Source organism: Mastomys coucha, unplaced genomic scaffold (genome assembly GCF_008632895.1).
Source record: "Mastomys coucha isolate ucsf_1 unplaced genomic scaffold, UCSF_Mcou_1 pScaffold14, whole genome shotgun sequence".
Taxonomy (NCBI): Eukaryota; Metazoa; Chordata; class Mammalia; order Rodentia; family Muridae; genus Mastomys; species Mastomys coucha.
Window position 1 is genome coordinate 65,436,895 of NW_022196896.1, and position 11,967 is coordinate 65,448,861.

Sequence of the window (11,967 nt, forward strand, 5' to 3'; positions counted from 1 at the left end):
CCCATGGTTGATGATTTTAAAATGCTCATGACATCAGACCTTGAGAATCAGTCAGAGTGTTGCATTAAACAGTGCTCTTTTGTTCTGTGTTCTAAGGTAGGAAAGGTGACCTTGGGCATGTTAAGAGTTGGTTCTTGTTGCTGATGTCTGTAATGCTGGAGACCAAATCCAGCGCCTTGTACAGTGAGGCAAGTCCTCTAACCTCGAGCAGCATGCCCAGCTGTATTTTTAACATTTTCTAGCTGACATCTGCTGGCTAAAGTCTGGGATGTTTGTGACAATACCTAAGCTAATTTTTGCCAAAGTTCACAATTCTCTTCTCTTGGGTTTCAAAAGGAGTTGCAGGAAGAAATCTATACAAGGCTTGGTTTGGTTTGCAAAAGCTGCAGGTTCTTGTCACTGCCCTTTTGTTACCATGGGAAATCATTGATGGTGAGGCATGGGGTCCTGATTTGAAACCATCAGTCACAGAACCTAGACCAATTTAGCAGACAGCTGGGGTTCCCATGTGGGTAGAGCACCTTCCAGCTGGGCTACCAGCAGCTCCAAGAGGTGACCATGGGGGATAAATCAGGGTGAAGGCTGGCATGGAGGTGTGCTCTCCAGAGGGAGTGCTTGGTCGCTGAGTAGAACCCAAAGGATAGAAAAACAGTTTCTGCATGGCCTAGGACCTCTGGCTAGCTGCATCAGAAAGGAGCTCAACCTCTCTATCACTGCCAGCGTACACTGTGTCCACTTCATCTAGGCAATCTCCCTGGCATTTCCTCCTGTGGGGCATTGAAATGCTTTGGCACTCTGGAACCAGAAGTGCTCAGCCTGTACCAAGATGTAGAATAGGTCTAGGCTAGCATTATACCTGTGTCATCAGGAAGTACCCGGTACACCATACTGTCATCCCCCAGAAGACGAAGCTGCCAAGCCATGAGCAGCACAGAGGGCTGAAGCGAGGAGGTCTCTGTCTGAGCTCTGGGTCATGACCTTTGGCAGCTCTTCCAGTCACCAGACCAGAAGTAGTCATCCAATGTTAGTGCTCCTCTTAAAATGGATTGAAAACATTCCCTACACAGCCCGGCTTGGCTGGGCCTGAGGACCACATGCTGTTAAGAAACTAAAGGTATGACCTTTTATAGGCAGTCTGCTCCAGCTGCATCTAGACTCATAGGCAGACCACAGTTCTGTGTGGCAAGGCAAAACACCAAGCCATAACTGGCACTCATCCCTCACCACTTGTGCTGTGGTAGGGAGCCAAGGAGCTCAGTCAGCTGCACTCAAGTGTGTTTCAACTTTGTAATAAAAATCAGTCTTGATATCCAGCGCTTTGCTGTGTAAGACAGGTTTCTTCTTTTAATAAGAATGCTTTTAATTCCTTTTCTTTGTCTTCTTTTTCCTTGTGTGTGTATGTGTGTGTGAGAGAGAGCGCTTGTGTGTGGATTGTCCATGTATGTGTATGTATGTTTCTGCATACTTGTGTGGATGCATACGTACATAGGTGCCTGTGTATGTGGTGTCTGCAGTTATCCTCAAACCCATCTTCCACCTCATTGATTCTTGCCGAGGTAACCCTGTGAGCTTGAGTTTGTTAAATACTTCCCGTTCTCCAAACAGACAACTCACTCTCTTCAAGAAGTTCCTGAAACCCAAGTAGGCCCTGCCATCTGTCTGCACCTTAGCTTGTCATGGAATCTTCAACCCTTGTGACTGCATCTTGAGAATGGGACAGGGAGGGTTGTTACTCTGTAAGTCCTTCTCAGTGTGAGTCATGGCCCTTGCCCATGCTTGCCCTGCCCTCCATCCCCACCTTCTCTAGAGCTGAGGCATCTAAACCTGGTCAGAGTAAAAGGAGTTCAAGAATAGAAGGTGTCAGGCTTGGCACATGACACCCTGGATTCTTGGTGTTTGTGGAAATGAACATATCCATGCAAGTATTAATGTCTAAGAAGGGTGTTTATGCAAGGGACACATGTCTGATTCAAGGTGCAAAAGATGAGCAAACATCTGCAGTGTGATCTTATCCACCACGGAGGTGCTCAGAAGGGCTAAGAGGCAGCAGGTAGGACAGTCATGTCTGCCCACCCCACCCCTCCACAGAGGATGAAGGCCAATTACCGAAGACAGCCGCCTCAGTTTACTTGATCGCTGGTTGCGGGGCTTCACTAGGAGCTTGTGTTTAGCTGCAGAGTTGTCCAGGCAGGAGGAGAACTCTGGAGGGTGGCTGAAGTCAACCACAGGTGCCAGGCTACCATCCAAGGTCCGAGACGAGACGGAGGCATCGCTCATATGGTCAGGAGACTGTGGCCGGGATGAGGACACTAGGATCTTCATGATACAAGGCACAAACACAGCAAGCATTAATTTAGTGACAAGGGCAGAGACTGCTATCCTACCAGCTATCCTTTGGTGTGCTTCTGGGCTCTTTAGACTGTACCTGGGACAGAGTATTTACAATTGGCTCTCAACAGGGAATGTTTTAGAATATCCCTTTAGAGCACATGACTGGGTGTTCAAAAGGGACAACCCTAAGGCCGCTTCTCTTCACAGGAAGACTTTCCATAGCTACTTTCACCAACAAAACAGACTAGCCCTAGGGTCTCTAGGGGTGGAAGAACCTGCTGTTTTTGTCATGTGTTTTGTCATGCGACCCAGCAGTGAGACATCAGGGTGCAGGTCACAGGAAGCACAGAGCCCCTTTCATCTGGAAAGCTTTCTTTACAACCTCTCGGGGAGTCTGGCTTTCTGGCTACCATATGGTGAGCTACAGACCCACTAGTTTACACCTCAGCGGGGAGGAACTAGCAGTCAGCAGTGAGCAAATGCATTGCCAGGGGACAAGAGGCCCTTGGCAGCTGTGAGGAGGAATGAGAGAACACCCAAAGGTGCCTGCCCCACTGAATACAGTGAGCCTCTACTTGGAGTAAGTATAGCAGGGATGCTATAGTGCATGTAGCACAGATGTGTGATGTCTTAGTCAGGGTTTCTATTGTGGCAATGAACCACCATGACCAAAAGCAAGTTGGGGAGTAGAGGGCTTATTTGGTTTATGCTTCCATAGCTAATCATCAAAGGAAGTCAGGACAGGAACTCAAATGAGGCAGGAACCTGGAGGCAGGAGCTGATGCAGAGGCCATGGAGGGGTGCTGCTTACTGGGTTGTTCCTTATGCCTTGCTCAGCCTGCTTTCTTATAGAACCCAGGACCACCAGCCCAGGAGTGGCACCACCCACAATGGGCTGAGCCTTCCTCCATTGATTGAGTGAATTGAGAAAATGATTGAGAAAATGCCTTACAGCTGGATCTCATGGAGGCATTTCCTCAAGGGAGGCTCCTTCCTCTCTAATGACTCTAGCTTGTGTCAAGTTGACACAAAACCAGCCAGTACAAGGGGCAAGAGAGAGAACCTGGGATCCATCCTCTAGGTTCCGAGAACAATCCCACCATCTTTAAACAAGCATGCAAACAAAGACAATAACAATGATAATAATAATCTATTGGAACACTGGACCTAAATATTAGTGTCAGGTTAACATTTTTATTTGGTTGGTTTTTGAGATAAAGTCTCTGTAGGTAGCCCTAGTTGTCCTGGAACTCAGTCTAGACCAGGCCAGCCTTGAACTCACAGAGTTCCACCTATCTCTGCCTGGAATTAAAGCCATGCACCACCATTCCCAAACTTTGGTTTCCCATGATGAAAGAAGACTGGGTACACTACCCAATAACTGGTAAAACCTCGGAGTTTATTTTAAAATAAAAAGTCAGAACCATAGGAAAAAATTAGGTAAGTGCAGCCCCAGCACAAGTGACCCCCATTTGGCTAATTAAAATTTGTACACTACAGTGGTTGAGCTCTGACTTCACTGAATGAAACTGTTTCCCCCCCAACCCCATCCCACCCCACCCCACCCCGCCTCACCCAATGCCGCCAATTGCAGACAGAACTAGCTCCTGTGAGTCAGAGACTCATGTCTGAGGCTCAAGAGATAGAGGCAGGAGGGTAAAGTAAAAAAATACATTAGTAGGCAGTTCCTTGAAAATAGAGCCTGACACACAACCATATCTAATTCTGAAAAGGGACAATGCAGTTGTCCACAGGAGTGTTTTAAGTTGCTAACAGGCACAGTTTTACTCCACAGAGTAAGGCAATCTTTCCTATCATCCAGACCTTCTTGAAGTTGGAGAGCAGGTTGGGTCAGTAGGCTACCGGCCCCAGACCTCCTCCACTTACTGTGACAGAGGATAGGCTCTCCCTGAGCCAAATTCTGGGAGTCATACTCAAGGCAGCTCCATGGGAGTTCCCAACCCCTAGAGCTGACTGAAAATCAGCTACACCACAGTCCTGACTTCTCATTACTAATATTCTGGGGACTCACAACTACAAAATCGAACTAGCTTGTGTAGGGGAAGAGGGAACTCTGTGTACAAAGTTGAGTAGTTAATGAATACAATTCCAAACAGCCCAGAAGTGGTAACTCTATAGTTACATTGTAAGCATTGCCCTGGCTCAGCCAGGGATGAATGTGATCCAAGGATGCCCAAGGCAAGTGTTCTGCACAGCTATCAAACACCAACTCGGTTCTTTCCCATTTTTCAATGGATCAATATAATTTGGGTCATTCCCATTACATCTGCCCTTAGCACGGCTTATTAATATGGAGAAAACGGCCATCCTGTTTGTCTTCTACATATGTATACATCAAATGAATATTAACATTCTTACCACAAGCAAAAATGGCCTCATGAACATGCTGGGGTGTTTATTCATGAGATGGAGTCTATGGGGGTACAACAGTTGGGATCACTTCCTGCAGTGGCTGAGGTCAGAGACTGCTGGTCAAACTCCCTGGGCTGCCTTTTCCCCAGAGGGCTTCATGTGACTCTCCCAAACTAACAGGTTCCTGCGGTCAGGACTCAGAAACAGAGCGGAATGTTATTCATTCAGTGTTTACTGTTCTCTTTGTGCTCAGGCCACTATCATGAGAGAGGAGATGCAGAGGAGAGGTAGCCACTTTCCTTCTTTTCTGGGTCTGGGCATCTGCTCAGACAAGAAAGACAAGGCACAGAGCAGATGGCATCCGACTGACCACACAACCTCACAAAACGGCAGCACAGTCTCCCTCACTCAAGAGACCTTGCTGGGAGACCTGGAGGGCCTCCAGAGTACTAGCAATGCTTAGTGTCAGGTGTGGATGGAAATATTCAAGGGCATAGACTCGCCTTTATAGTTGTGCCTGGACCCACATCGTGCAGCAGGGACATCTCTGGGGGGCTCCGGGGCAGTCCGTCATCCTCAGAGCTCATGCCAGTTTCCTCTGCCCGCTTGATAGGAATGCCTCCCGGAGGTGGTGGCCCCATCTTCACGTTACATTGTATCTTTAACTAGATTGAGGAAATAGTAACCATTCTTAGTATTTTCATCAACAATAGCTAGCAACAGATCTTTGGCTCTGATTCATTCATTCAGGAAATAACTTCATCACCCTCGCACAACGCCCTGACCTGAATGTCTGTCCTCAGCTCCCTCACCATTGTCCTCATTCATTAGGCAGTCACCAACAGTGAGTCAGAATGTGACTAACTTGCATGCCTGAGACCTGTAGAGAACCTGTGACCCTACTTTCAACTGTATAAAATGCTAAACTGAGATCACTTGGAAACTTCTGGATTAACACTGGACAGACAGTGAGAGTGCCAAGAAAACTATTACCTGCAAAGCTTTGATCCGGTCACACACATTTTCTTGGGAGAACACCCGCACAGGCCGAGCAGGGTCCTGTCCGGATTCAGGGAAGAAAATACTGTCGTGGGAGAGGGCCCGGCTGCCCATAGTGCCCCTGGACTCCCTAGGATAAAAAGAGCCACTGTGAGCTTCCACCACCTCCATCTGTCCCTGATCCTAGGGACTCAGAGTGAGAGACAGGATGAATGAATGAATATTATCACCCCAGAGCCCTCTGTCACACATAGTTAGCAGTTGCTCCTCTGTCCCTTTCACTGTCAAACACTAGTCAGAACTTACAGGAGGGCATTTTCCTAAGAGATGTAAACACTGTAGTTTATTATTATTATTATTATTATTATTATTATTATTGTTAGTGGAAAAACTAAAGTGTGAGGTCCGAGTCACAAGCCTGTAGAGAGGAAAGACTGGTGCTGGCTGGGTCCTGTGGGAATCTGTCTCAGAAGTCCTGGAATGTGAGGTTGTGGACTGTGGGCTGAGCTAACGTGCTGCCCATAATAAGCTGGAGGCTGTCAGTGCAGAGCGGCATCTGCCCATGGTGGTCCAGACCACAGAAACAAGAACTCCAAGTCTGTAGAGATGCTCCCTGCATGGATGATCTGGCACAGTTTGAGTATCCTACCACTGCTTGTGACCCAAAGCGTGGAAGCCCAGCTCCAAGCCCTAGGACCTGACGCCAAACAACTCCCAGGACATTCATAAGATGCTCTCAGAGGATGTGGGAATTAGCCATCAGACTTTCCTAGCCTGTTGAATAATAGGTGGAAGGAGGTGGCTGAGACTGTCAGTTAAGGAAGGAAAGTGGCCTCTGCATGCACGGGACATCTTGTGCACACAGCTCCACCCTGTCCTCCTTGGGCATCCTGTCTTCTATGAGGCACTGGGGACTCGGAGGTGTGGCCTATCCTACTGCATAGCCAACTGTGTTAGTAATGCTGTGTGTGTGTATGTGTGTGTGTGTGTGTGTGTGTGTGTGTGCGCGCGCATGTGCATGTGTGTATGCCAGCTTAGTGGTGTTTCCTTTCTAACCTTCGACAGACAGCTTGCAGGTGGAAATCCAGAGTGCCCAGAAGGGTATATCTTCACAGGCACTCAGAAGGACTCAGCCCAGAGAGCACACGCTCTGAATGCCAAGGCCATACATACGCCTAGATTTTCTTCCTACAGTCAACAGCCTGGGTCCATCCTCTGGAAACACTAACTACTGGCCAAACATCTCCAATCCGGTTATAGCTAGTAGTAGAGGCAGCAGGAAGAGACCTCAGAAAAGACAGGGAAAGACCCCATGAGTGACCATGGGCATGGTCATTCATTACTACAGCATCTATACAATGACAAACAACACGAGTCCTTCAGTGACTGTCAAATCAAATGAGCTTCAGGTGTCTGATGGAGGGCTAGGCAGGGGATGTGGGGGGAGGATGCTGTACTAGGGTGGGCTTACCAGAGGACACCAAGTAAAACCAGAGCACAAGGGACAGAAGAGTGCGTGGCCCATCAGCTGTGTTTGAGCAGAGAGGTGGAAACACACAAACACATGCTGAGCATGTGCATGCCTGATAATGGTTTTTAAAATAAAAATCGATACAGTGGCAGATACAGGAGTGTGGTTTCTTTAAGTGGGAAGGAAAGAGCTGCATGAGGAGGCAGGGTCAAAGGTAACAACAGTTACAATTTTGTCTTTGGAAATATACAATGTGTTACACAACAAAACACAGAGTCAACCCAAAAGGGGAATCTCTAAGACTAGGGGGGGTGGGGAGAGCCTAATTTTATGGCAGACACGATGGCACATCATGGCACAGTACTGGAGAGTCAGAGGCAAGAGGACGGCTGTGGAAATGGGGAAAGAGAAGTCATTGCTATAGGAGGAAAACAGAAAGCAATTTCATCACAAGCCAAGGTTTTCAGTGTAACAGGAAACGGGATACAGAGAAATTAAGCAAGAAGTTTCATCTTTCCTGGAATTGCAAGTGTCAGTAAATGAACTGCTCAGAATTCTTTCAGAAATACACCTATTTCCTAGTCTCACCCAGTAGCTGTCTAGAAGAGACTACAGCTGAGTAGCCGTCATGGCCACCACACCCACGATGCGACCTCCGAGACAACTTCTCTCTGACAGGAAGGAAACATGACTCGTGAAAAAGATCCAAGCCAGGAAGCATACAGCACCAATCGGGGACTTCTCTCTGTGCAGGAAAGCAAGGAACCTTTCAGAGATGGCTGGGATCATGACCAAATAGCAGGGAGCTAATCAGAAGCCTGTCTTTATAGCACAAGATGAGACAATGAATAAAGACTGTTATGGATTAAGGCACAACAAATGTATTTGAAATCTGTGTTTGGAGTCAATATGTAGGTAGCTTGGTTAGTAGAGTGCCTGCCTAGCATGTACAAAGCCCTGGGTTCATTCTGGAGTACTACATAAGATCATGTGTGGTGGCATACACCTATAATCCCAGCACTTAGAAGATGGAGGGATGCCCAAAGTTCAGGGTTGTCCTTGAATATGGTGAATTTGAGGCCAGTCTAGGTTACACAGAATTCTGTGTAAACAAAAATTTTAAATATTTTAAAAATACAATGTTCACAATGATCTTTTAGGGAAAAATCTATTTATTTTGGTCACAGTTAGGTGTGACAGTGTCAGGGACTTCTCTGGGAGCGGACACCAATCAAACACCAACCAAACATTATTTTTGTTTTTCCTGAACAGCTTGTACTTCAAGCTCTCATGGAGCTGACAAAGGAAAGCTATTTTTTAATTCTTAGATTTATTTAATTTATACACATGTGAGGGTTTGTCAACATGTATGTATAGTACATGTATGCCTGGTGTGTATGGAGATCAGAGGACATCAGATCTCCTGGAACTGAAGTTACGGATGGCTGTGACCACCATTAAGGTGCTGGGAACTGAACCCAGATCTTCTCCAAGAGTAACAAGTGCTCTTAACTGCTGAGCCATCTCTCCAGCTCCTAATAAAGAAACATTCTTCATAGAAGAAGCTCAGCGATGTGTAGAATGAACGAAGGAATTAGAAACCCACAGATCTGCACTGAGGAAATGGGCCATCTACATGTCAAGAGCATCGTGTACAAATGGTGGAGCACTGACAGTGACCACTCAGGATCAAGACAGGTGGTGTGGCATAGGGCTGGAGAGATGGCTCAGAGGTTAAGAGCACTGTCTGCTCTTCCAGGGTTCCTGAGTTCAATTCCCAGCAATTGCATGATGGTTCACAACCATCGGTAATGGGATCTGGTGCCCTCTTCTGGCATGCTGGCAGAACACAGAACAGAATAAATAAATCTTAAAAAAAAAGAAAGAAGGAAAGAAAAAGAGAAAGAAAGAAAGAAAGATTGATTGATTGGTTGATTGATTGATTGATTGATTGATGGAGTATTTGACACTGACCACTCAAGTTTCAGTGCTGAACTGCAGCATCAATAGAGCTGAGACACCCAGGGAGTTCAGGCCTCTTGATACAGGGGCAGGCCACACTCACATCTCTCCAAGCTCAATCTCTGGGCCTCTAGAGCAGCAGTTCTCAACCTTCCTAACCCTGAGATGTTTGAATACAGTTCCTCACGTTGTGATGACCCCCAACTGTAAAATTATTTTTGTTACTTAATAACTGTAATCTTCCTACTGTTATGAATCGTAATATAAACATCTGATATACAGGATATCTGGTATGCGACCCCCCAAAGGGGTGGAGACCCACAGGTTGAGAATCATAGTGATCTAGATCACTATGAGCCAAAGAGTCGATCGGGAGAACAGAGGTTGTGGCTCAAGTGTACTGAGGGCAGACGCAGAGAGCAGGGTGTTCTGCAGGCCAAGGGACCTAGAGGGCTGTCACCCACAAAGCCAGCACCAGGACGTCCCAGCATAGGCTGTCTGCCTGTGACCTTGAAGAAGTTGCTGCAGAGTCTGATGAGAGATTCCCATAGAGATTAGAGAAAGGGTCTGCTCCACAGTGTTGACCTTGAAAAACGTCATCGTTCCTTCTAGGGCTTCACTGTACCACACACACACACACACACACACACACACACACACACACACAGGTGTGGTGGAGAGGTGGTGTGGCATGTGAGCACAGGGGCCTGTAACTACAGACAGGTGCCCACGGAAGCCAGCAGGGTTGAATCTCCTGGAGCTGGAGTTAGGTAGCTGTGAGCACCTCTGTAGAAGGGTATGCAATCTTAACTGCTCAGCTGTCTCTACACCGGCACCCCAACCATCTTTCTTTCATTAACTGACGTCAATCCTGTTCCTACTGTGTGCTAGTCATAGACAGATATCATGGGCCCTGTCCCACTTTCCCTGGGTTCCTATGAAAAGAAACATGGCCGATGTATGGGTCATTTCCCCAGAGCTTGGTCCTCTAGCTACGCTCCTGTTTGTGGCTGGATAGACCATTTCCAGGCTTGTTTTTTAAACACCAAGAGATAGGGTGGGATTAGAGCTTCCTTGGGCTAGCCAGGACTGCCTCTTCCCCAACAACTTTTCAGTCTTACCAGGACTGCCTCTTCCCCAACAACTTTGCAGTCTTACAAGGTACCTACATACCGGTTCTGCTTCTAGCTAGCTCTGGGAAGAGGAGGAGGGACCTCTGGTTCTCCATTTTCAGTCTTACAGCGCCACCAAGTGGCCAGTGGTCACTTCTCTGCCTCTAGAGCCAGGCTGCCCTGTCCCTATCTCGGGAGCCATATCCTCCTGGCTGGCATTTTACCCTGACATGAGAGTTGATGTTGAAAAAATAGTACAAGCTTCCTCCTCTTCTCCTCAGTCCAAAATCCAACCCTGGGGGCAACTGGGAGAGACACATGACTATATTGGGATAAATTACAAGTTACAAGTTTTGTCCCCCAGAGCTGCCTGAGTGCCCATCCCCAATGTGTCTGAATTTGTCAGGTCCAGACAAGAAGCCATGGCCTCTTTATCTGCAGGCCTTGCTCTATCGAATGAGCCCTTACTCAATCAGCATTCAAGTTCAGAGATGTGTTTTTCCTGGTACTGTGTTCCAGGTCTTTGGGCATTCTTGGTTAATTAGACCAGGGTCCGTATCCCAATCCTGCCCTTTCTGTGCGATTCTGGGCAGGCTCCCAGGTCACTTATGGATGATTTTGCTGATTTCTGTTGCAGTTCATAGTATCATCTTTTGCAGATACTGTGCTCTTAAAAACAAACAAATGTATCTCTGGGTGCGCACATGTCACAGTGCCCAGGTATGCATCAGAGGCAAGCTCAGATGGCAGTCCTTGCCTTCCACCTTGTTTGGGACAGGCCTTCTGTTATTCAGCACCCCCCACCCCAGGCCAGCTCACCCATGAGCTTCTGGAGAGTGGCCTGTCTCTGCCTCCCATGTTGCTCAGGAGCTCTGGAATTACAGACCTACATGGAACCATCTTCCCAGACATTGCTGTGAACTTATTTTTTTTACAGAGTTTATAACATTTTTCTTTTATGCTTTTGAATGATTTGCCTGCCTGTACATATGTGTGTCATACATGTACATTCTCAGAGGCGTTAGAGAGCTCAGATTTGGAGTTACAGATGGTTCAGCCATCATGTGGGTGCTGGGAACCAAATCCCAGTCCTCGGCAAGAGCCAAGTGCTCTTAACCACTGAGCCATCTCTCCAGCCCCAATTACCATGACTTTTTAAACAGCTGCCACACCCAGCAGGTAGCATGTACATAATCAGGTTTCCCTCACCTTTCTCCATCCCTGTGCTTGATTAATAGACACACCACGTACTGAGCCTGTTGCATCACCCAGGAAAGGAGAAGGTTCAGGAACTTGACAAGATACTAAGGCATTGAAATAAGAGTTCTGGACACCTCCTTGCCCAATGTCCCCTCCTCTTGAGGCTCACAAGCCTGAGACATATGAAAGCAACTTACTCCAGCTCATCTTCAGAGTCATACACGGGCCCCGACTCCTCAATGGCAATCACCTCACTCTTGGCAGGATTTTGCTTCCAGGTGCTGTTTCCTGTGGGTGAGGGCGATTCCTTTCTCTTCTTCTTCCCAAACAGCTTCTTAAAAGTTTTAAACTTGGACTTTTTCTTTCCTAGTCAGATGAAAAGAAAAAAGATTAGCAGTTACAGGTGTGTGGGGAGCACAGGTGACCAGCAGTACAGGTGTGTGGGGGGCACAGGTGACCAGCAGTACAGGTATGCGGGGGGCACAGATGACCCACAGTACAGGTGTGGGGGGGCACAGG

At 47.3% G+C, this 11,967-nt stretch overlaps 1 protein-coding gene across 10 annotated transcripts in view; it reads right to left on the reverse strand.

Moving 5' to 3' along the window:
* The window catches only part of Kiaa1211l (KIAA1211 like), a 116,218-nt gene that overhangs the window by 20,062 nt on the left and 84,189 nt on the right, over positions 1 to 11,967 (reverse strand). For 9 of the 10 annotated variants that reach the window (XM_031367248.1, XM_031367245.1, XM_031367244.1 and 6 more), the window contains 4 exons: positions 11,646 to 11,814; positions 5,698 to 5,833; positions 5,208 to 5,369; positions 2,107 to 2,316 (listed from right to left, as the gene is read on the reverse strand). In XM_031367248.1, coding sequence (XP_031223108.1) covers positions 2,107 to 2,316; positions 5,208 to 5,369; positions 5,698 to 5,833; positions 11,646 to 11,814 — 677 coding nt within the window. Of the gene's footprint in view, positions 1 to 2,106; positions 2,317 to 4,710; positions 4,851 to 5,207; positions 5,370 to 5,697; positions 5,834 to 11,645; positions 11,815 to 11,967 lie in introns of those variants that run through there. The other variant, XM_031367249.1, reaches the window with a different exon arrangement.